This window comes from Psammomys obesus, unplaced genomic scaffold (assembly GCF_907164565.1).
Source record: "Psammomys obesus unplaced genomic scaffold, mPsaObe1.curated_primary_1811, whole genome shotgun sequence".
Taxonomy (NCBI): Eukaryota; Metazoa; Chordata; class Mammalia; order Rodentia; family Muridae; genus Psammomys; species Psammomys obesus.
Genome location: NW_026588752.1, coordinates 9,260,175 through 9,285,864, shown reverse-complemented (window position 1 = coordinate 9,285,864; position 25,690 = coordinate 9,260,175). Strand labels below are relative to the sequence as shown.

Below are 25,690 nucleotides of genomic sequence, written 5' to 3'. Positions count from 1 at the left end.
TGAGCACACAGGTAAACCTCAGAACGTGGGCGGCCGCAAGCGTCCTATTTCCCTGCCGTGTGCTCTACCTTTCCTCCACATTCTCTGAGGCAGAATGGCCAAGACTGATCGCATCACCACTGCGAGGGCCTGACTAATTGGAGCCAGAGGATGCACAGCTCACTTCCTCATCTGTCACATGCTTGGGCTTCTCACTAGCCTTGCTGGTGGCCCAATGTCCCAGGGACAGTCACTGCTGACTCACTTGTGTGGTTACCTCTGAAACCAGGTTCCTTTTCTGTTCTCCCTTAACCCCATCACCACTCTCCAACTCTGGTCAGTTGTGTGGGAGCAGATCCTTGCCACATGTCACAGGTGGCCTCTGCCGAGGAGCCCAAAGCTTTGCTTGGCTGGCAGCTTTCTGAGGGCAGGAACCTTGTCTGCCTTGATCAGTCCCTTTTCCCTACCTTCTAGAGCACTGCCGGATACAGTACATGTTCAATACATATTTGCTGAATGAATGATGGATCTCTGAGATTTCCTCTTGCCTCCCAGGCAGCATCCTAGGAAAAGTAAATGACCAAAGCCTTAAGACCACTGTCTAATTTGCCAGCGAGGGAGCATGAGCCTGATTCCCACTAGTGTGGGGTGGTGGAGAGAAGATGATGGCTTGGTACCAGGTTTGATACTACATCCCAAGAGCTTAGTGACACAGGCGTTTCCTCCAACCAAGCCTCAGGTCTCTCCAGGAGAGTATCTGCCAGGGTTACCATGACAGAGCTAGACATGTATGTCAGAGGGCCCGGCCGGGGCTGAAAGTGACCATTTGCCGTCGGTCACTCTTTCTGGAGCTTTGCCTCCTGTGCTCTGGTCTGGGTCACACTCTGTGACCCAGCTAAGTTACAGCTTAACTCGACATCTCCCTGTCCCTGCTGCTGCCCCAACAAGCCGTTAAGTGCAGCTTGCCCTGTAACACCCAACAAGCGCTCACTAAGCCGTAGGGACCAAGCTTCTTCCCAAAACAGGCTAAGTGGGATTTTGAGTGGCCAGCTTCCAGTAAATTTTTTTTCCATTTGAATATTAAAAATATCTTTATTCATTTTGAAATAATTTTATACTTATCCCCAAATGGCAAAAATAGCACAGAGTTCCTGTGTGCCCTTTACCCAAGCGTGTCCCCAGAGGTCAGCATCTTACGTCATGCCCCGGGTTGGATCTAGAATGTCCCCAGAGGCCCTGTGCTGAAAGTCTTGGTCCCAGGACAGTGGTTAGAGCAGAATGGATATGAGGGCTCCAGCATCATCTGTGGACTCACCCACTGGGGAGGTTTACAGCTCAGAGGATTGTTGGGGCTGAGCTGGAAGAAGTCACTGGGGAGTGTCCTGGAAGGGAATCTTGTTCCTGGTCTGTCTGTCTGTCTTCCCCCTCCCCCCAACCTCTGATGACCATGAGGCAGGTGGTTCCCTCTGCCACCTCTTCCATCACTGAGATGCTCTACTTTATCCTAGGGCCCAACCAGCAGAAACAGCCAACCAGAGTGAGACCTCTGGAGCCCCAGCCGAAACGAAACTTTCTTTCTTGAAGCGATTTTCTCTGGTGTTCTGTCACAGCCATTGGAAAGCCATCATGCATAACCGTAATGCCACCATCTAAACAAGAACAGTGACATTGTATGGTGTTGCTGGCAATGCCTCGGGGCTTACTCAAGTGTCCTTTTCTCCAGAAAAGGAGATCTGTTGTGATCCCGCACTAGGTTCAGTCATTATGCCCCATAAGTCTCCTCTGTCTGGGACAGTCCCCATGTTACTTGTCCTGTATAATCCCCCCACACACACACCTGTGACACACGCTGGGCAACTGTCATTTCTGCCATGTCTCCCTCCTGACGATGGAGACGGTGTCTTCTTGGCATGATGTCTACCAAGTTTCTCCCCGTTAAGGCTGCTCTCCCTACTTTATAAATAGTGTGTTATGGGGAGGTGCTTTGGAGCAACACCAGTATCCCGTTTCCCTCCTACTCTGCCTCATCCATTTCTTCCTGACTCCGCATAGATTCTTGACTTCCTACTTCCCCAGGGCTGATCATCCGACTGTCATTATTTTAAGTCTCACATTGTCTCTCCTCTGGCCAGCAGGAGCCCCTTCTCGTCTCTTTAACACTCCCCCTCCCCCCTGCCACACACACATATTGTTAGAGTAAGTTCTTACTATTGGATTAACTTTTCCTGGGAGACATAAACATCTGTTCACCCCAAATAGGGTGTTGACAACTTACAGCTGTGTGGAGGTGTGGGCGAGGAGTTACCTAAACTTACCTCTGGCTTCCGCTTTCCCAGCATCCCTTAATCACTTGTGTATCCTAATTGGGGGGAGGGTTCTTGTGTGACTGGTGCATGCCCCTTGAAACTCTCCCTTCTCCTCGAGTACCTGGTGATAGAACATGAATGGGACATTATTGAGGGTCTCCTGAGCTTATCACAGCAGATGTGCTTTCAAGAGAGCGATGGCCATGTTCTGCCCAGAGGACGGTGTTCCACAGTGCTGACCTAAGAAGGTGCTCCCGGTTTATCGTGCCTTCCCCTACCCAGCCCAAGAACCAGCCATTTCTGATTCCTTGGCAAATCTGGTTTGGGCTGTTGGCTGTGCCCTTGTGCCTTGTGAACCCTGTCTGTGAAAAGAGCTAGGGACTGTAGATGCGTGCATATCTTTCTCCGTACCGTGATGGTGAGTTCACACTCCTGCCTGCATGCCCAGTCAGCCTTCTGCACTTGCCCTCTCCTCCCTAACTCTGACCCCACCCCGGCCCCGCTTTCCTTGACACTGTACATACTTGACCCATCTCCCCCATCTCTCTTTGCTCCCCTTCTCTCCCACAGTGGACCCCGATGCTTCATCCTTCACCACTTCCGGTTCCTGTTGAGCAGCCTCTAGCTAGTCACAAACTCCTGGTTTTGTAACAGTAGTTCATATATTTCCAAACCATGAGGCTGGTTTTGCCCATGGGAACCTGATGGTGACAGGGCCAGAGACAAGCTGGGTTGTAACCCCCACCGGGCACTGGTATGTTTGTGCTTTCAGCCGTAAAGACCGGTCAGGCCTTCTGTTCACATCCTCACTTTTCATCCAGGGAAATTTGTCTGGTTGCCTCAGGAGTCCCACAGGGCTTCCACCCTGCCCAAGTGGCCTAATTTACGGACATCGGCTGTCCATGTCCTTCAGCTCTTCAGCCCACAGAGTGGGCCATGTCCGTTTATAAATGCCTCTTTGTCTTGTACCTGTGTTGCACAACATTTGAGAGCTGGAGCGTTCCATGTGTAATTCCGAATCCAGAGTCTTCGCTTGAAAAGTCAGCACATCTGGCCACCCTCGGCCCACACCTCCACCTGGTCCCCGTGCATGCTCTCCTACTCAAACTCTCCTAGCATGTGAGTCGGGAATGAAGCTGTGTGGGTTGCTTGTGCCCCACTCCACGCTAAAGAGGAACAGTCTAGGCAACAATCCGGAGTGAAAGGGTCCTGTAGATAGATGTCACTCTCACACCATCGGCAGATTGAAAGATTGTCTGGGATCCATCATGAGTTGAAAACCACCTGCAGTCAGCTGGGGTGTTCCCTCCCCATTCTGCTGCCCTCCCAGCGTGTGGTCCTCTGACAGTCCCAACAGCACCCCACTGGGAGTCCCTGGCCGTGGCCTGACAGGAACTTTGCATGAGACCTCTCTGCCTCTTCCCATTCTCACTCCACCGCTCCCCAAAATTAAACACAGGATGCCAGTAGCCCCGCTTGTGTCCTGCTCTTGCTCTTTGCAGTCTTCAAGCCTTGGGCTGCGCTTTCCCTCCCCCAGCATGCTCCCCTGTGCAGAGTTCACCTCCTATAGAAAGCCCCACTGGGACCCCAGGGCCCTTCTTCATGCCACGGGATCTCTAGCTCACTCACCTGAATGCTCGATGAATTTTCCTGCCACTTTTTTTTTTTTTTGTCTCACTTGCTAGTTAAGACAGGCCAGACTGATTACAAGGACTCAGTGTGGAGTAGGGACCTGATCGGTCAAGTGAGGGTTAGTAAGAGGACCATCGAACACTGAGCAGGTCCAGAATGCCAGGCATGGTTCTGGGAGTTTTATATGCATCTAGCTATTGTTGCTCTTGTGGCTGCGAAGTCGGCAAGGTCCACAGAAGTTACATGCCATGCCCAAGATAACATACGGTGCTGGGGTAATGCTTGAGCCTCTCGGAGACCTCTCTAGGTTAAAGGTGTGTCAGCGAGAAGTGAGGTGGGTGTGTCGTGTAGACCTCCCAGCCTCTTGGTCCCACCGCAGCTCTAGCAGTTAAGTACAGAGCAGAGAAAGTGTCAGCCTGGCATCCCACAGGAATTTTTTCTCCCTCCGCTCCACCCCCCACCCCCTCCACCCCGAGGCCTTAGCAGATAGGTGGCTCGTGTGTCGTGTGTAATTAGGAGCATCGGGCACCAGCCTTGATTCAGACAAAGGTGTAGCAGGTGTTTTTGGTTTCCCAATCACAAAGAGGAGCCTGGCTGTTCTGCACCAGCCTTTCCCTAAAGTCAAGCAGCACCTTCGAGCTTGAGGGTGTGTGGATGGAGGGCCCTGTTGACAGGGCTCAGCTACGGGAAGACTGACTTTCTGCTGCTCGTGGCCTCAGGAAAGCCAAGTTCACAGAAGCCTCCCATGGGGCCTCTGCACCAGATCCCTTCACAGATGGGCCCAAGGGCAAGACAGGATGAGAATTAAATCTGTGTCCATTTGATTCCAAAGCTCCATATTTTCCCATAATATCCTAGGACTGCCCTGGCCCTGGTGATGTGTTTAGGAAAGAAAAGCTAGAGAGAACAACCAGAGGCAAGAGGCAGCCTTTCCTCCAGCTGACCCTGCCTCATCCTGTAGGCAGAAGTTGGTAGGGAAGGCGGGGATGGTGGAGCAGCACCAGGAGGTGAAGGCAGGAAAAGGAAGAAGAAATGAAGAGGTGGTTCAGAGCAAGACAGCAGTGTTGCGGTGTAACTCAGGAGACACAGCCTCCCGCTGGTCCCTTAGGCCCAGATGTTCAGTTCAGTGTACAGTTACAGGGCCAGTACCTACCGCCTCCCAGACCATGCTGGGGGGCGGGGGGGGGGCAACAAGACTTCCCAAGGCCCTTTGTCTTTGGGAATAAGTTACATTCTGGCAGAGGCAAGACCCACCAAAAAAATGTGCACAAGTATAAACACATGAGAGCATAAAACGGTAATGAGCTTGGGTCATGTCGTAGAGACATGATGGGATGCAGCAGAAGGATGTGTAGGTGTTCTGTCTTGCTGGCTAGTTTTATGTCAACTTGACACAAACTTAGTGGTCTAGGGGTAGAGAACCTCAGTTGAGAAAATGCCTCCCTAAGATCGGGCTGAGGGCCAGCTTATAGAGCATTTTTTTTAAATTGTCATCGATGGAGAAGGGTCCAGCCCATGGTGGGTGGTGCCATCCCTGGGCTGGGGGTCCTGGATTCTATAAGAAAGCAGGTAGAGCAAGCCAGTGAGCAGCACCCCTCTATGACCTCTGCATCAGCTCCTGCCTCCAGGTTCCCACCCTCTTTGAGTTTCTGTCCTGGCTTCCTTCGATGATGAACAGTGATGTGGAAGTGTAAGCCACGTAAACCCTTTCCTCCCCAGCTTGCTTTTTGGCCGTGGTGTTTCATCGCAGCGGTAGAAACCCTAAGGAAGACGGTAGGGCTCTCATAAGGCCTCTCAAAGGAGGTTGCAAGGAACTCTCTGTTAAGAGCTGTGGTTGCTGACCCCGGTGGCCTGCCGTCAGCGCCCCAGCCTCTGCCTCTTGGCCTGTACTCTCTACACCTGCCCAATTCCTCTGCTTTTTCTCCACAGGTTTGACATCTACAGGAAGGTGCCCAAGGACCTCACGCAGCCGACGTACACTGGTGCCATTAGTGAGTAATTGCCCTTCTCACCATTACCCCAGCCTTCCACCTGCTCCCCAGGCGGACAGGGCAAGAAGGAAAGACTGGTGGGAGACGAGACACGCCTAGCATCCCACAGGCCCTGCAGCCCCTTCCACACAGCATCTCTGTCCTTGCTATAGAACCCCACAAGGTAGAGCCTCCAGCCAGGTCTAGAAGGCTGCAGAAAAATATCAGTGCAGGTTCAGGATCCTCAATCTCAAAAATCCAAAGCTATGTCTCCTAGATAGAAAACTCTGGGAGTCCTGACATTCACTATAAACTGAAAGCCCACCCCTAGCCCTGGGTAATTGGTGGCACTGAAGATGTGATATTACCTCAAGGCTGTATGGATAAGCGCACTTGAAACATGAACAGCCCGTTTAGACTTGGGCCCCATTTTCAAGATACCAGATATCCTAAAGTCTGTGAGACGGCCGGGCAGCTGAAAGCATTTGCTGTGCAAACCTGATGGCCTGAGTTAGATCCCTAGAACCCATAGTGGAAGGACACACACGAATGCGCGCACACACGCACACACATACACGATCTCACTCACTCATGATCATCAAGCAATAGTAGTAAATTACATAAAAATTTTAAAATAAAATAAAATCAGGGAAAATAAAGTCCAAGCAAGCAGATCGGGGGTGGGAGGGAGGCTTGCTTTTATCTTCCTGCCTCTGAAATGATTTGAATTGTTAATAACTTTAGCCAAAAAATGAAAAAAAAAAAAAAAAAAGATTTTACAAACTCACTCTGACTTGGTTCAATCAGAGGACCCAGGGCATCTCAGACAATTGTCTCCATTTGCAGCACCAGGCAGGGCAGGTGTAATCTGAGCCTAGAAGTTGTGTCAGCAGGACAAGAGGACCCAAGGACTGAGACTGGAGCGGAAGACAAATAATGACTCTGATGGTTTGGAACCAACCAAACAACCAAGAATTAGGGGAAAGGCCTTTGAGTCCATTGTGAATTGGGTTAAGAATTCTGGTAACCCTGAATACTCCTCCCTTCTCCTCCTCAAGTGTTGGCTGGGTATAGCAGCTCACTGCCAAAGATAAGACAATAGAAATATAAAACAGTAGCTTTTCTGCAGGGAAACCAAGATGGCAGCTCAGCCACGAGCGTGGTTGACGTCACCATGATTGGTCATGTGGATATATGAATGCCTGATACGACGTGCAGAGACGCTTGCCACTGAGGGGTCTTCCCCCACTAAGCTGTAGTCCTGGCAGATATGACAGAGCAGTACAGTCCCAGTCTGGGGCTCTTCTGCCAGATGTCTGAGCAGCACACTGCCAGAGAAGCAAGGCCTTGAAAAGACTACGGAAGAGGGAAGGATGGATTACAGAAGGACTCGGGATTTGAGGATCTGGGGATGCAGGGTAGCATTTAGGATCTGTTCCTTCACCAGAAAAGCCTCCCTGGGAAAGCTGGTGAAACCCGAGTAAAGGCTGTGGTGGAGTTAGGAGCAAGGCAACAGCTCCAATTCCTCCACACCGACATAGTGTGTCGACACGGCATGGTTATGTCAGATGTGAATAGGGGCACCCAGGAGAAGCTTTGAGCACTGTCCTGGCTTTGCATTCATTGCCATTCCACAACAGAAGACGTCCCCCCAAAGCAATACTCAGAACAAAGCAAAGTCACCAGCAAGTCAGTGGGAACCCTTGGGCCTCGCCTCAGATGCTCAGCGAGGGGAAGTGACTCATCCAAAATGTCACTGTTTACAGAAGGGGACAGTCAGGATTAGGTCTCGGATGCCTCGGATGCTTGGTATCAGACAGAGAACCTCCCAACTGCCCCAGCCTTGCTGTATGAACAGAGGCCAGGTGAACAGCCTGGAGTCCGCCATCAGGTAGACTGTTGGCCTTCGGGGATCCCGACTCGGCTACCTCTTCTGGCCCTCCCCTCCAGCCAGGTTCCTTAAAGCAGCAGGTACCCTTCTTCAGTTGTGAAGAAGAGATGGGTCTGCTTGGGTGCTCACAGCCCTTCCTGTCAGGAAGAGCTGACTTCATCCTCACACTTAGCTCCTGTGTGTCCTTGGGCCAGTCCTCTTTGAGCCTCAGTTTCCCCATGTGGAGATTAAGGGAAACTGAGCCAGTTTAGGGGCAGGGCACGTAGGGTCTTCTTTCGTGTACGAGTGGTTCCTGGTCACCCACAACGAAGACATGAGCATGTGACCCAAGAAGCCACGAAGTTCAGTGCTCCCTCCACCCCAGGAAAAAGACCTGCGTAGACTTGGAGAACTCACATTCCTACCCCCTCCATGCCGCCACGTGGCAGCTCAGTCTCCCAGCAGATTTCTCTGGCCTTTCTCTACTCCAGCCTCTTGAGCAATCAGGTATTGCCCTCCTAACAACCCAGGCTGTCCCCACACCACTGTCCTGCACACAGGGGCCAGCTGTGCCACATCCCCGCCTACCCTGTTCCCCACCTCCACCAACAGCTCTGCTTTCTATCCAGCCATCTCCTGTGGCACTGAGGGTGGCAGGCATGATTCCAGCCTCTTGTCACACAGATGTCCTTGCCATGTCTTGGCATCTTCTGTAGCTGTGACCATGAGGTCTCTCTCCAGGGTAAAGGAGCACTAAGACAAAGGGGACACACATTTTTAGCTGTTTAGAAAGTTCTGCCTGGCAGCCCTCAGGAACATGGTCTGATGAGCATTTCCTTACATGAGGGGAAAGGTCTGAGACACGGGAAGCCAGCCCTTAGCTACCATTTAGTGCACAAATATTTATGAAGCTGGACCTAGGGCCAGGCCCTGTGCCAAGTGCTGGGACAGTGCTGATGAATGGGGCTTTGGTCTTCGTCCTTGAGGCTCATACAGCCGAGCCCAGCAGCCCAGCTCAGCCATGCGCCATTGCATTACGTTGTGGGATGACTGCTATTAATAGCTGAAGGAGACAGCAAAATTCTGGGGCTTGAACGTCAGCCTTTGGATTTTGCCTCCTCCCTTACACGGCTCTGCGACCTTGGATGGACTCCTTGACATTCCCTCAGGGTGTAAGGTCTCAGGCCATAGCCCCTTCAGCTTGGCAGCACCCGGCTTCCTACTAGCAAGCGTCTCCTGGGGTTACATTCCAACTGCCCAGGGCCTGAGTCAGTTTCAGAAGTCTGGAGTCAGAGAGCCTCCAAGCCTTTGCCCAAACATGGATTGAAAGCCTTCACCCAGCCTTTGAGGTCTGAAGGCCGTGGCTGGAACACTTCCTACCTGCCCCCATGGTTTCTCACTCACTCATTCATCTATCTACTCGATGGAGATTTATCCCATGCCTTCCCTGAGCTGCGTTGGGTTAGCGCAGTACACTAAGACCTCGCCTCCGGCTCCCCAGTCTGAGACAGGAGACAGGTGTACTTAGACAATACAGTACGTGTAGGATGGGGTCATTGGACTCAGCTGAGTTACCCTGTTACCTGCTTGGTCAACCAGGCTTTAGGCCAAGCCTTGCGTAAACACACAGGTCTCAGGTTACAGCCTCCCCAATCTCGCCTTCTCCCCACCACTATGTGGGTAGTTAGGACTTTGGGGTGTACCTGCAGGTTTGGAGCAGGGAGGGTGGCTAGAGAGACGTTCATCCTAGAGTCAGCAGTGACCTTCGGAAAGCCTCCTGTGCCATGCCCTCACTGAAGCACCCACTGCGACTGGTGTGACCAAATGATGCGGAAATGTGGGTCCCGGATGGCACTGGACAGAAGGGCACAAGGGGCCAGCTGCAGGATGCTTTGCCCGCTGGCCGATTCTTCCCCACGAGGCAGAGGGAGACCGGGAGCCAGGACCTGGGTTGGTAGCCGAGCCGCCCAGGGGGAGTGGGGTTCAGTCCACAGCTGGAAAGGATAGTTGCACTTAATCTCTGTGCCTTGAACAGGACAAAACAAGCCACTGTCTGAGCCCGGACCTGTTTACGCTGCTTGCTGAGTGTGGGAAGCATGGCTGAAGGAGGTGTCTGTCATGCTGCTATTGGTTTAGAGCAAAGGGGAGGGGTGCTTAACGTATGTATATCTGCATAGATGAATGTGGATACGTGCTTTGTTTTGATTTTGAGAGAGAGTCTCAGCTAGCCTGGAACTTGCTGTGTAGTCTAGGCTAGACTTGAAATTTGGACAGTCCTTCCCATCTCTGCTCCTGAATGCTGGGCTTTATAGATGTGGGCCACTAGGCCTAGCCGTGTGTGTGTGTGTGTGTGTGTGTGTGTGTGTGTGTGTGTATACAGACTAGTTTATGTGTGTGTATATATACATATATATACATATATATATATACATACACATGCGTGTTGTTGCATATTTTCATGTTATTAAGTGCCCAGTTGGATCTTTTTCTTGTTTCTAACATGCACATACTTTCTATTTCCCCCCAAAGTAAAGCCTTTAAAAGCCGTGTGCATACTGCTTGTCAAAGCGGGGCAGAGGTTATAAGTATTCCGGCCCTCACCTCTGTGTGCCTCGTCATGCAGTTTGGGGATGTCCCATCTTTCCCTTGCAGCCCAGTTTCTCGGGAGCCTTTCTAGGGCCCTTGGTCATAGAGGATAGGGGTCCCAGTCCCTTGTCACTCAGCCTGCATTCCAATACCAGAGCCCCCGTCAGGTTGGCGCCATGGTGTCGTGGTGGGGCAGTTTGTTAATGTACAACCACGGGCATGTAGTAGATGCTCAATAAATTCCTGTCCTTCCTTCTATGGAGACAGATAGGAAGTTAGGTAGGCAGCAGATGAACAGATGGACATGGATGGGGACGCTTCTTTATTGTTACCTACAAGCTTGTGTCCCAGCAATCCTCTTGTTAATTCAGAATAGCGTAAATAGAAATGGAAGTCGGTTCCAATCTGAGGCACACCTAAGCTCAGCCTGGTGGCTTCTGTGGTGTGCTGGCATCCCTCTGGTGATTGCAGGTTGACCAGGAGCCATGGACCACTGCCACTGGTCAGCATCAGGACAGGGCTGTGCATATCACTTAGCTGGGAAGAGAGCCCAAACTGCCACAGAGCTTCTGCTGAGCAACTCTGCCCTCACTCTGTTCTGGAGTTGAACACTCCCAAGGTGGGCCCTGGCCGCAGACAGAGGGACAGACCCATGGCAGGCTCTGCTTCAGTCTTTGGCTCACTGATGTGGGGGAGAACTCTGGACTCAGAGCCAGTGTGGGAGAAGCTAGCAGTCTGGATGGTCACGTGGCCTCTCCCCGATGTTGTGTGGACTCGGATTGTAATGTGCATGTCATTTAAGGCAGACAGAGCACCTTGTCCACCAGCACTCAGTCCTCGTCCAGGGCGACCTGGCCAGCAAAGAGATCCGGAGGAGTCGATCAGGGCTCGTTGCCTATGTGCAGACCAGTGGTGACTTTCCTGGGACCACACTAAGGCATGAGTAAGAAACACAGAGGTTGTGAGTAAGAAATGGGGTTCACACTGAGGCCGTGAGTAAGAAACAGGATTCACACTGAGGCTGTGAGTAAGAAAGAGCTTTGACGATCTCTGGGAAGGCACCTTCACCTTGTGTGTGTGAGCACCTTTCCTCCAGGGTAGCGGGAAGGGCTAGAAGAGCTGGCCTCCCGTGCAGAGCATTCCGCATCCCTAACACTGACTCTATGTTCCCCACAGTCTCCATCTGCTGCTGCCTCTTCATCCTCTTCCTCTTCCTGTCAGAGTTTACCGGATTCATCACGACAGAAGTGTAAGTCATTTTTTCCCTGGGGCAACTGGCTTTCTGGGGTCCAGATGAGGAGAGGGAGGCGTATTTTGGAAAGGGATGGAAGCCTTGCAACTGGCTTGTGTCTATTTCCAAGTATGTGACATCACAAAAGGGCTTTGAACTTGAAGTAAAACTGAGCCTCGCTTTGTCAGAGCCCTTTGTGTTCCTTTGGGCCCGGGGTCTCCAGGGCCACGGACAGAGCAAAATCACTCACTAATCATCACTGGCCCCGAGTTTGGCCGGTGGGTTTTCCGTGAGCCCTTTGATGTTGTAGCTGGAAGTACTCAGAAGGCAAAGTGGCCCTCTTGGAAGCCCCTCTCATTTCTCAGGCCCACGCTCAGAAGTCAGAATGGATTTCCCAGCAGCTGACACCACAGTCATCCATCTCTGATTCCAGAATTCACTGTCATCCACAGCCTGGTAACCCTCCTGCCTTGGGCCCCGGCCTCAGGCTTCAAAGCATCTTTGTTGCCGTGTTTACAACTTGCAGAATTGTCATGGGGCTGGGCCCTGGCACCCCCTTCTCCTGTCCAGCCTTGGAATTTTCTTTTTCTTCTCATGGAATGTCTTGGTTTCCTTCACTCTCTTCTCAGCTACGAGACAATAGAAAGCTAAAACCAGGCACCGTGTCTGCAGCTGGCTGTTACTATCTTTGTTCCCAAACAGTCCGTTTTATGTGGGAAGTGAGGGCTATGAGAGGTGGAGGTACTTGCCCACACTGGTGAAGTGAGGTAGCCCCTGAGTCCTAGTCCTGAGAAGCTGGTTACACGGCCTCTTAGCTCACATCAGATATGGCTTCCCACCTGCCACTGGTGTTGGGAGCATCTGCCTCCCCGTCACTCTGTCCCTGTTTTTAACCTGGAAAGCTTAATGGGCCTGGTTGAGAGAGCACCAGATAAGACACGAAGAGACCCAGAATCAGGATACTGCGTTAGTGTGTGACCCAAATTACCGAACCTCTCTGAGTCCAGTGAGTAAGATCAGACTCAGATTTCACTTCCAGCTCTGGAAAAGTTTTGTCTGCTTTCCATGACCACAAACCAAGTAGAGGGTCATCAGAAGGGTCCGTTCCCACAGTCCCCGACAGGGACCGACCGTGACCGTGGGAAGCATCTTCTTTGTGTTATCCGGGTTACTGTGTATTCCGGGGCTTACTCTCCTGTGAGCTAGAGATGGGAGCAAGGGGGAAATGAGAGCCGGAGACAGGCTGGCAGTGTGCCAGGCAGGTGTCTGCTGGCCTCTGCAGGCTCTGCTCTCCTCTAGGGTGGAGTCCACTCTGCCGACCGGTGTGTTCTGAGTAGGTGGCGGCAGTGCACCTGTGAGAGCAGCAAGGTGCAGGTGTGCATGCAGGTGGCTTCAGGGTTGTGGACAGAGCAGCAGCAGGTGCCGAGGCCCAGAGGCAGGAACGGTTTGGGGTTTGTGGAGAATAGGGCAGGCTGAGCCACAGCCAAATAATTGCTAGTCAACAGCGTTTGGGCTTTGACTCTTAAAGCTGCTGTCTCGCTGCATCCATGCCTGCTGGCTGTGGGCTAGACTGCAGTTGTTCCCCTCCCCCACTTTGTCCTTGGGAGTTTGTTTCTGGGACCCTCACCCCAGTAGCTGATTTGCATAAAATCTGCATATTATTTGCATTAAAGCTACCTATAATCCCCCTTTGAACGTTTTCTTCTATGAAGATTTTTTTTTATTTTTTTATACGTGTGAATGTTTGCCTGCATGTATGTCTGTGCACGGTGTTCATACATGGTGCCATTGGGGGCTAGAAGAGGGCATTGGATCCCTTGGAACTAGAGTTACAGAGGGTTTCGAGCCACCATGGGATGCTGGGAACTGAATCTGGGTCCTTTGCTCGGGTAGCCAGTACTCTTAAATGCTGAATCATCTCTCTAGCCCCTTGCTTTTATTTTATCTTTTGTTTGTTTCATTGTTTTATGTTGTTTTGTTTTCTGAGACAGGACCTTACAGGGTCTTACTGTGTAGCCCAGGCTGTCTTCCTGAGTGCTGGGGTCACAGTTGTTTGTCACTTTGCCCAGTCTTCTTGTCTACTTTATTTGTTTGTTTGTTTTTGTTTTTTTTTTAAGACTGAATTTCTCTGTGTAGCTTTTGTAAACCAGGCTGGCCTTGAACTCCCAAACATCCACCTGCCTCTGCCTCCTAGAGTGCTGTGTGTGCCACAGCAGCCTGCTCTTCTTGTCTACTTTAAACTGTTACTTATATATTACTTGAACATATAATATAAATGCTATGCAAACCACAAGGGAGTAGTGGCAAGTGCTCTGAGCAAACAGTGATACAGGGTGGAGCTAGATAGTGAGGGGCAGGATGGGGTTAGGACAGATGATGGACGTGCTGTTTTCTGAAGATGGAACAAGGTGACCTAGCTAAAGGATACTTAATCTGAGACCTGTGGACTTTGTTATTAGTCAGACCTGGTCTTTTGGTGCCTCTGTGCTCTCCATAACACTTGAGGAAGACTTAGTCAGCTCAGCCCAGTGAGGGTGTGCCTGTGGCACCGAGGCATGGCCACATACAAGTGACTTTTGATGTCAGAGCTTGGGCCTGCGGAGGCTGTGTAGCAGGCTGGGCCACTCAAGCAAGCCCTGACAGTGGACTTTGCCCACTGTTTACCAAGGGCAGGGCTGTCCGTGTCAGGGCACAGTGTGTTCCCATGCCATCCCCTCCCCTGTTCAGGGATTTCCTCTTCCTGCCTCCTGGATGCTGTGGTCCCAGGAGGAAGGAAAAGGGCTGAGGAGGCTTGAGTCTGGCATGCTGGCTGTTCCCTGCTGTCGGTGGGAGCCTAACATCCCCCACCCCGCCCCCGTGCTTCTTTACCAGGGTACAGACTTATTGGGGATCCAGGCAGGCAAAAGCAAGTTCATTCTCTTTTGGGGAAGCCACTGGTTCTGTCTGATGGCTATATGAGCATACTGGGTCAGCGGATCCCTCTTGCCATGAGAATGTCTATAACCGAAGGAAATGAGATCACCACTGGCTGGGTCAACACCACAGCACTGGCCCATGGCTGCCAGAGATGTGAGGTGCTCAGGGAGGATGGTTTGTTTGGGTGCTTGACTTTCAACTTGAGCTTTGGCCAGGGAAATTGACAATGAGGGAAAAGTCAGTGTCCCATGGGATGTTCAGAGGTACCGGCCTCTCAGAAAGCAGACAGTTTCAGCCCTGACCGCTGAACTCCTGCAGACTTTAACAGTTATTTACCTGGTAGGGAGTTGTGATAATAGAATGCAGTTGCTCAGAGCCTCCACTAGTTTTTAACATAATATATCTTAAGGTGCTTTCTAGGAAGTCATTCATGCTAGTCTCATATGCCCAGGTTTAGTGTCTTACAGTGACTGCCTCAAAAATTGTCACAACATCCTTTGAAGTTTCTGGGAGAAACCAAGGCACCAAAACCCATAAGGTTAGTAAAAGGTAGAAGCAGAGTTTAAGCCCAGGACTTGTGGACACCGAAAGCTCGGGCACCCCACCCCGTCATCCCACCCATCTCTGTAGGGCATGTCTTAGAGCCTCAAGTGCTTGTGAAAGCCATGGCTTTTTGGACAAAATTCTAGATTGTTAGGGCCAGAAGCTTCAGCGGGCAGAAGTGTGTGCTTCTGCAACCCTAATGACCCAAGTTGGGGCCCTAGAACCTGTTCCATTCCACAGCCTTGTCCCCTGACCTCCATATGTATACTCACACACACACATCATACACACACACACACACACACACACACACACACACACACACACAATAATGGTAATAAAGTAAAATTAAGTTTAAAACCTACTAATTGGAAGACTTAAGGCTCCCCTGGAGAGTTAGGTAGCAAACTGGAAGAGGCCACTCCAGGAAGCAGGAGCTTAGAGGTTACCAGGCTGCGTGCTAACATGTCCCTACATTGGGCCAAAATTGGGAGACTAGGAGCTTAGCCAAGGGGAGGGGAGGGGAGCTCCCTCCCGCCCAGCACCCCTAAACTAAGTCTCGAGTGTGGCCAGGACTGGTGGAAGTAAGACTTCATGGAGAGTACCCAGGCTTCACCTTTTGCCATGGGAGGCTTGAAAGCTCTCTGAGCACACGGTGACAGAGTCAGTGTTCCAAAAGATCATCCCAGAAATGTTGGTCTGGGGAAGAGTGACCGTGAGCTGCAGGCCCTGGGAAGGAGTGGGCTGATTGCCAGGGGAAAGAGAGAGGGCTGCTGGGCAGCTGGCTGTGGTGGGCATCCATCCGGCAGGCAGTAGCTGTGTTTTCACTATAAAACTCAGGGTTTAAAAGCCAAGGTTCCTGAGGCTTCCTGGTCAACCTCCCTCCCCCACCTCCCTCCTGCTCCCCCCAGTTACTGCGGCCTCCCTGCTTCATGGAAGTTTCCATTTGATCAGATAGTTAAGCATGGAGGCCAGCAACCTTGGGCAGGAATCTGAGCTATTCAAGTACTCTTCTAAAAGCAAATAAAATTGTTTTGCATAGATGTCATCAGACTCACACCTCAGCCTAGAATCTCAAGGCCTTCAGCTAGCTACATTCCACCTACATCCCCCACTAGTACCTCCCAATCCTTTCATCTTCTCTCCCTACAAGGGCAGTTCTCACCCACCGCCGCCCCATGCACTCAGGCCATGCGGTGCCGCACTGGCTGGTGTCCCCACCTGGAATATACCCCCCCCAACTCCTCCATCAGCACACACCTTTCTGCTTCCTAGGACTTCTGAGAACCTGTACCCACACTCTCAAGTTTGTGTTCAGTCCACCGAAGACACTCAGGAGTTCTCATTCTGGTGGGGATGTGGCAGGAGGAGGTAATTAATACAGGAAGGTTTGTGGAGCAGAAAGCCATTGGACCTAGGGGCATCTATGTCTCGTAAGCCCTGAGGGCTAGGATGGTACAGCTGGAGAGTATCAGAAAAGACAGTGACACTTGCATCATGAGTCTCTCTGGGGGATGCCTTGCTCTCTGGGGGATGCCTTGCTCTCCAGGGATCTCTGTCCGCCAGACAGTGTAACCCAGTAGGAAAGGCAAGACTAATCCCTCAGTAGCGTCCTCCTCTTGCTCCTCTAGGCTGTGTGACCTCAGCCACTCATTTGTGCTGGTCACTGAAGACACAGTAATCCTACCCAGCACTGGCTTGCTGTGTTACAGGAGATGCCACATGCAAAAGCCAGTCCCCAGCCTGGCCTGGGGCTCAGTGCAGGGGCACCTTCTAGCTTTTAGTGGGGCAGGCCCGTGCCATGCCTCTCCCAGACGTAATGCACTTGATCTTCATGGAAGCACTTGGCCATGGAGTAGTGTCCCTGCTATTTTACACACACACACACACACACACACACACACACACACACACACACACACACACACACCTCTGGCCAGCCTGCAGCTTTAGCTTATCCTCTAGTTGCCCTGAGAGGTGAACTCTTGTTCCTTTCCTTTCTCCTTCTCTTCTTCATCCTTTCCACCTCATTGGTCTCTTTTCAGTGAGGAGGCATGTACGACTTACAGCAGATGCACAAGTCCAAAAGTCTGGGTCAGTGAATCTTACCCTCCTACCCATCATCTCAGTTGAACTGTGATGCATTTCTGCTATGTAGAAGGTTCCTTTGCCACCCCCAAGCCCCTCCTACCACCATTCTTCAGACTTCTCTTGTTGTAGCTTAAGTCCCATCATTTGAACTTCACCCAGGATGTCTTCAGCTACTCTGAAACTGGGGCTCAGAGAAATGAAGCACCCCGTCCCAGGTACCTCAGCTTATAAGTGACAAAGGCAGAAGAGAGCCCACAGGCCTGCTCACCTCCTGAGCTGGTTATGGGACACCAGGCCAGTAAGAATCCCTAAACCATAGTAGGGTGCCCACCGAGTGTTTCTTTTCTTTGAGGTGAGCTGATCCGTGGCAGCCCATCAGCCTTTGAGAGCCGGCTCAGCCACAGCCAGTCCTGGCAGCTCTGAACGGGTGGCTGTTGGTGAGGCCGCACCTGGGGTGGCAGGAAACTAGCTGGTCTGGAACATTTGCCTTGGACACAGAAGGCAGCCTTGCTGACCTCATCGGTAGGCGGTGCGGGCAATTGAACCATATACATCTTACAGCCAGGGGGAACAGCCAGTTCTGGTCTTACATAACCACCAGCCCAGATTGCCACAGGCCATGTATTTCTTCTCCCTTCGGGCACCTCAGCCCCTTTGTGCCGGGTGGCCCTTCAGCCCTGGCAGCTGACCACTCCAGTTCTTCTGGCTAGGAGACAGGGATCCATGCCTGGGAGAAGCCTCCCCAGGGGCAATGAGCTCACCTGAGCCACACCTGAGATTTGCCTCACTCTGCTGAGGTCATCTCCCAGGATTGCCAGGGAATGACCTCATCCCATAATCCCTCAGCAATTCGAGGAGGTCTAGGTTTACCAGCTGGGAAAAGTGAGCGCTGATGGAAGAGTCTCTCTGGGAAGGAAAGCCCTGTCCCTTGGCCACTGTTGAGTTAAGCACACAGTAATTTCCTCACTAGCGTGACAGTCCTTTGGAATTAAAACTATGGTAGAAACAGGTGCTAAAGTCACAAGGGCAGAATCTCGCTGGGCAGAAGAGGATCCTCCTGACTTGAGTCTCCCGTGGCCTGTTCGGCCCTTTCCCACTGCTGGTTCTGTTCAATACCTGCCAGTACACTGAGCTTTGTCTGTCCCTTCCCATATCCCTTACCCTGTCCTTGACACTAGATAATAAGGAGCCAAAGAGGAAGCTCTATAGCCCTGGAAAACTTGGGGCTTGAGATTCTAGCTCGGTTGTTTTCTGCTGTGTGCTCTTGGGATAGAACACCTCTCCTCTGAACCGTGGTTTCCTGGTTTTAAAATGGGAACAAGGACTTCGAACAGAGGAAAACAGGATGACACGGATGCGTATATTTGACTTTCATGGTTAGGGACATCCCTCTCCTCCGTTGCCTAGCTTAATTCTCTAGGTGTTCAGCACCCTGGAAAGTAAGTTTATCTGTGGCTTTCATGTCCCCAGGAATGTATTTGTGGCTCCCACAAAGAAACAAAGTGTGGCTGTGTTCCTGAGCCACCGTTCTCTTGTACAACCTCTGCTTGTACAACCTGTGAGCAGGACCCAAGGGATCTCACTTCTGTGGGCTATCTTAAGTGTTTGTTTTATTGCTTTGTTTAAAGATAATTTTTGTCAATTTAAAGTGTGTGTGTGTGTGTGTGTGTCTATTTATGAATATTCGCATGTGAATGCAGGTACTTGTGGAGGCCAGAAGAGGGCATTGGTTGCTGTAGAGCTGGAGTTGCAAACATTGTGAGCTGCCTAATATGGGTGCTGGGAATCAAACCTGGGTCCCTGAGAGAGCAATAAGTGAGCCGTCTCTTCAGCCCCATTTATTTTATTTTTAACTGACAAAATGGGGCACAAGGTGATATTTTGATAGATTGTCAGAATACTAGTTCATCTAGTTCATATGGCCATCACCTTAAATGTTTATACTTTTCATGAGAGAGGTTTAAAATCTCTTTTAGCTTATTTGAAGTAGCAGTGTGTTGTTGTTGTTCCTGTAGTCGCCGTGCCTGGGCAGTCGGACAGCAGGGCTTCTGTCATCTGTAACTTCCTGTCTGTTGGCCAGCATCCCTGGCCCATCCATGAGCTTTTAGCACAGCCCAATCCATCTACTCCAACACTGCTCAGCCGAGCATCCTTTGAGGCCAGGCCTGGAGATGGGCTTCCTCTTCCCCATGAGGAACTATCTGGGCAGCTAGCCTCTAAACTTGGCCCCTCTCCCTCCTTACAGCTTCTGCTGCACTCTCCAGGGCCCCTGGCTTGGTGAGGAAGGAAAGATCTGGAACCATCCACTTACATGCCTCCCTTGGCCAATCCCCTAGTGTGTCATCAGCATGCCCCACCTGCTCCCAGCAGCCGTAGGTTCTGGACCACTGTGGTCACCTACCATCTGGTCTCCTTGGCACATGGTGGCTCCTCCAGGCCTCCAGCCTGCTGAGGCACAAGCTTGCCTGTGTGGCTGTGCTCAGTGTTAAATCGGCTGCCTGAGCTGTGTCACAGTACCACACTTCTTTGGCTCTCACACTGCATCTGCCATGACCCTCCTTCAGTCCCTCTGTCAGCCCAGGTTTTGGCACCTGCTGTGGGGTCCTCCCTTCTCCTGCTGAGACCATGCGTTTTCATCGTCTTAGAGACTCCCAGGCCTCCTTGTGGCACTTATTTAGGATTTGAGCGAGTCTGGTTCTGCCTATGACCAGGCTGTATCTGGCTCGACGCGGTTTCTCGCACCTGACAGGCAGTAGATGCGCCCACTCTGTTGGTGAATGGGTGCCGCTGCTGTCCTGGCCTTGAGGCAGTGAGGCCGTCTGGGGCCACCTGCCCTGTAACTCTGGTGATAGAATACTGATCTCATTGCTTGCCCCTAAAGCCTACGGTGGTGCTGCCCTACATGCCACGTGGAACATGACAGATGTGGTCACGTGAAGGATGGGAATGGCTAGGTTAGCCAGACAGGCTACATGGCCTATATGAGGGTGTAGGAGGGAGAGAGGAGGGACAGTGCTGTGCAAGTATGTGGTAAGCTTTGGTTAAGCCTTTGGCTTCCTAGGAATCCAGTACAGCCGTCTGGCCTTGTTGGAGACCTGGACTCCCCCCCCCCACCCCGTGACTTTATAAGGAGGAGCCTCAAAAGAGCAGGCAGCGGGTGCTGTGTGCCTGTTGGTGCCAGGCCTGGAGCCATGCAAGACCCTATTCCTCATTTTATTGTCTAGTAGTGTTTTTTGTTTGTTTGTTTTTTGAGATTTATTTTTTTATCACATATGCAGTGTTCTGCCTGCATACCAGCAGAGGGTACCAGATCTCATTATAGATGGTTGTGAACCACCATGTGGTTGCTAGGAATTGAACTCAGAATCTTTGGAAGAGCAGCCAGTGCTCTTTACCTCTGAGCTGTCTCTCCAGCCCCAGTCTAGTAGTGTTAATCCCCTTTCAGCTGATGGGTTTATGAAAGTGCTGGAGGCAGGATTTGAACTTGAATCTGGACAGATGTTCTTACCAGACACCTCCTTCTTCTCAGTAACTGCTCTCCCTCCTGGTAAAGCCGTGCTGGAGTGTTCTAGCTCTTGGGACCGGGACATGTGCACGCTCTTGTCCCCACGTGGGTATCTGGATCATTGAGCACTGGCCACCAAGTGAGGTGGCCCCTGGCTGCCCATCCCCTTTGGGCAGGGTTAGTGTCTGTGTCTCAGTCTAGGTTTCTGTGCTTATCTGTCCCTCAGGGTGAATGAGCTCTACGTCGATGACCCAGACAAGGACAGCGGAGGCAAGATTGACGTCAGCCTCAACATCAGTTTACCCAATTTGCACTGTGAATGTGAGTATTCCGAACAGCCCTCTGTTGCAGCCAGCCAGCCTGCAGGTGATCTGTGTCCAGACACGGTGAGCTGCCTGGGGCGAGCTAAACATATGCCACCAGCTGAAAGGCACATGTGGCCTGTGACAGCCCCACTTTTTTTTTTTTTTTGAGGTAAATATAATTAAACATGTACTGGGAGGTCTTCGGGGATCAACGACATCTCATGTACCTCTGCAGAGCAACCATAAGTGCTCTGGCACAGGTGGCAGAGTCTGTCTGGTTGGTTAAGCCTAAGATCCTTGAGCAGGTGGCTTGTGGAGAGCAGATGGGACTAGGCCAGGGAAGAGGATGAGCCCAGATGTGTATGCAAGCTGAGGCCTGGTCTGAGGCTGACCTTCCCACATGCTCAGGAGTATGGTAACACCATAAAGCTGCCTCATCTGGCAGCACTGGGGCCAAGGCTGTTATTCTCCCTGTCAGTGGCTGGTGGCCACAGGACGGTTCCTATGGGAGTTGCATGACCTCTGGAACAGTTATGATGAGACGCCAGTTGTACAAGCCCTGGCCTGCACAGTCCACAGCTGCAAAGCCCCGAGGCACACTGTCAGCGAGAGGATTCCCTGGCATCTTCCTTTTTAACCACAGATCCCTTTTGTTTACTATTTTAATCAAGATAGAATTGTTTTGTTTTGTTTTTTATAACAACAGAATGAAAGCACAGCCAGACTTTTGGCTACTTTACCGGGTTCTTTTTCCTACCTTGCTACATCACCCCTTTCCCTTTCAACTCCCAACACTAGGCGGGAGAGAAAGAAGGATAGAGTGGAAAGAGGGTGTTATTATCGTTAGACTACTTCCTGCTGACTAGGGGCATTGAGTTCCTTGGGACAAGTTTGATCTTCGATGTCGGGATATCTCCAACAAGCAACGCAGCAGCCAGCAAGAGCAGCAGGAGCAAACAACAGACACGCCCTTGGAGCTCTGACATTTATCTCCTTTCTCAAGAGTCCCCAGAATTCTAAACATAAACTATCCTCAGCTGGCAAAATCAAGCTCCTGCTAGAGCACGAGGCAACTCATAGTCAGCTGCTGTGGACACTCTGAAGCAGCCCCACGTCCCAGACCTGGGCTTAAAACAAAAACGTATTCACACTAACATTTCTGTGGTTTTGTTTTGTTTTAATTTTCGATACCAAAGTCTGATTTGGAGGCCGACCCCGCCTCCTTTGCTCAGATGAACCTTGGCTGTGGTCATCTCAGCATCCCCTTTGGCACAGAGGGCTTAGTAACCATTACCAGAGGTTCCAATGAGATGGTACTAACCATACTGGCGATGAGTTATCGCCTTCATAATGATGGTTCAAGCCATCCCTCAGCTCCACTGGCTCTGCAGCCTAATGTAGCATGTTCAGCCTCCTCTCACCCCTCCCTTCCGATCACAGGATCTGGCTTAGGAGCACAGCCCGCAAGGACAGAACATTGGGTGGGCCCAGACAGACAGGGAGACATTCAGCTGTGTTCCTGCTTCTGGTGAGAGTGACATCACAGTTTTGAGCCCACATTGGGCCCAGGGCCAGGGAACCTGTTGAAATAGGTCACTTTTATTTATTTTTATGTTTTCATTTTTCTCTTTCTCTTCTTCTTAGGAAAATAGCTCATCTGGCAGCCTCTTCTTCAGGGGCTGGTTGTAGCTCAGAAGCAAGGAAATTCTTAGTCAGGCCAGAGGATTAGACAGGCAAGGGCTGGAAGGATGTGGCTGTAGGCTCCATCCCAGGCCCAGACAGCGTGACTTTGGACAAGACAGGTCCCATTCTGTGTGCTGTGCGCCCTGTGGGTGCTTCCAGCTCTGCAGGGCTATGTCTTGAACACGCTAGAGCCCAGCATGTCGGACTTTTCTTTCAAAGCTGACAGGACTGGGTGTAGCTTGGTGGTTTGTCCAGCATGCTCAGGACCCTGGGTTCCCACACTGCTGACACAAAAAGACTCTCAAAAATGTTAAACACAGAAATGCCCATTCATCTTTGCATCTCTGGAAAACCCAGAGAAACAGAGAGAGGAAATCACCCATAATTCCGCCACCCTGATGACAGGGTCTGTGGACATTCTGACATCAATCTGTCCCCTTGGCTTTTCTCCTGTGCATTCTGAACATGGCTGAGGTCATACTATAGGTACTGTCTCATATTCTGCTTTCAAAAAAATATATATATTCTTAGACTGGGGTGTAGGGTTAGAGTTAGGGCCTGGTGTGTTCAGGCCCTGGGTTCCATTCCCAGCACTGTAAATGTTTCATGACAATGACAGTATTCATTACATACCTAATAAAGGAGTTATTTTTCAAGGTACACCTTCAAATACAGAACTGTAGCCCAGCAGTAGCATGCTTATTTAGCATGAGTTGATCTTCGGTACACAGGGAAATATAGCTGGTATGTCTTTAAAAACACGGATGTACCACTTGTGATCCTTTCTGTTGTCCCTGTTTGTCATTGTCTCCGAAGCAGCCTGTGCTGACAGTGAAGACCTCTTTTTCTCTCTGTGTTTGTATCCGTAAACATAGTCACTCTGTACCTGCAGTTTCGTACTCACAGATTAAACAGCCACAGGACAAAAAAAAATTCAGAGAAGAAGATAACATTGCCTCTGACCGAACATGCACAGACTTCTTTCCTTGTACTTACTTCCTAAACAACGTGGCACTGGAAATCACTGTGTTGTCATTTTGTTAGTGTAAAATGCCAGAGAGCACCAGCATATGAAGAGAAAGGTCTACGTGGGCCCAGGGTTGCGAGTTTCAGTCTGTGATCAGCCGGCCCATTGTTGTATATGGTGATGGGGGTGTGGAGTAGACAGATCTGTTCCCCTCAAGTCAGAGAAGCAGAGGAAAGAGGACAAAGGGCAGTAAGTTTACTCTCCCCGTTCAGGGGCACACCCTGATAACAGTAAGGACCTCCCGCTAGACCACCTAAAGGTTCACTACCGTCCTGAGGCACCACAGGCTGAGGTCCAACGCCCCATTACATGGACCTCCGGGGGAACTGCAGTCCCAACGATGGCAACTATTTACATGGCACTTGCATTGCGCTTGGGCCATGTGGGTAACCCAGAGGACGCTATGTCTGGAATGCAAATACCCATCCATTTTACGGATGGAACGTAAGCATCCCAAGACTTTGGTACCCGAGGAGTCCTGCGTATACAGCTGTGTATCCTGTTGGCTTTCTATTTTCTTCTCAGATAACTAGACCTCTACGTGTCAGAGGATTTTTGTGAAATTTCTCCCCCAACATCCAGCTTTCCTTAAATTACTTACACTCTTAGTGGAGCTAATAACCGGCTATTTCCCCAGCCAGGCCTACGGGGAATCATTTGCCTGTGTTAGGATATTGAGACTGGCTGGGTTCCAGCAGACTGCCTTTGGATAAGCCCAGAACCCAGAACAAGACACTCTGACTCCTGGGCAAGCTCTGTTGCTTCTCAGTTGTGAGCTCTTTGTACCTCAGTTTCCCCTGATGTTGGCCAGGGAGTGATATCATCATCTGCCCCACAGGAAATGTCCAGGTACTGTGTTCTTACACAACTCTCTTCAGCCGAGGGTTCAGCACACAGTAAGTACTGTTCAGGTTTCCCACATCTTCTCAGCGAGCTTGTGACAGAAGAAGCTGAGCCACAGGTAGGTTAGGTAGCTTGCCTCTGGACCAAGGGTCAGCCTCTCCACTCCTGCCAGGTAGTGTGTTCTCTGTGCTCTGTCTCACATCGCAGAGGAGACCCGATCTGATCTGCCAGCCACCATCATTTTGACAGGCACTCGAGTGGTTCCTAACTGTCACAGTTTCCAACAAGGCCGGCTGGAGTGGCCTTTTGCACACATCCAAGCATGAGTGACTCTGCAAGCTGGCCTCAAGTGGAACTGTTGAGTCAGGCAGGGGTTGCTTGCGTTTCTTTAGCTTTCTCGTTACAGGCCAGTGGCATCATCCATGATGGCCATGTCACATGTCCTTCCACACTGGCTGGCACATACTTCCCTACACCCACTGAGGGACATGTTCGTTCCCATTTTCCATTTATGTCTGGTTGTCTTTAAAAGAGCTGTTCTTTCTCTGTATCAAGTCCCCTCTGGCTTCCCTGCCAGGAAGCTTGCTACATTCTTATGGTGGATAAGACCATTCCACCCTGGGACCATCTCACGGACCACAGTAGCGCAGCCTGCTCATCGTCACAATGCAGAAGCTGAGCCACAGTAAGGCTGCAGCGCCATTTTGGAGTCAGGACTGGCATTGGGTGCTGCATTCCTCCCGTGTGTGAGCTAACAGACCTCCTAAAAGGGCCAGTGCTCCTGAAGGCTGCAGCCTGACTAGCCCATGATGGCGTCCCGTGCTTAGGCTGGTTCATGGGACTCAGTAGTTAGTAGATACTGAGTAAAGGAAGGTGTGAATGAAAGAGAGATGATAAAGAACAAATGAATGCCTGAACCTCTTCACCCAGTGACCCCAGACTCTGAAGCGCTAAGAGTACCAGCGCTGCTGAAACACTTGCCACATGCTACGCGTCAGACCCTGTGCTGGGCATTTGCCCTACCTCCTAACCCTGATCCACATACTCTTCCGCCAAAAGTCCAATGTTCATCACCTCATCCTTCAGAAAAGTAAACTGAGGCATTGAGGTTAGTGATACCTGAGCCTCAGTCACCTTGCTGAGAGGCACAGTCCAGATCCAGGTGACCAAAGAGGCGGACCCCCATGGTCCCTCTTACCCCAC

At 51.1% G+C, this 25,690-nt stretch overlaps 1 protein-coding gene across 1 annotated transcript in view; it reads left to right on the top strand.

Annotated features, from left to right (window-relative positions):
* The window catches only part of Ergic1 (endoplasmic reticulum-golgi intermediate compartment 1), a 77,471-nt gene that overhangs the window by 22,357 nt on the left and 29,424 nt on the right, over nt 1–25,690 (top strand). Inside the window, exons 2-4 of the mRNA XM_055604532.1 lie at nt 5,847–5,908; nt 11,520–11,592; nt 20,856–20,950. Of these exons, the coding sequence (XP_055460507.1) occupies nt 5,847–5,908; nt 11,520–11,592; nt 20,856–20,950 (230 nt within the window). The remainder of the gene's footprint in view (nt 1–5,846; nt 5,909–11,519; nt 11,593–20,855; nt 20,951–25,690) is intronic.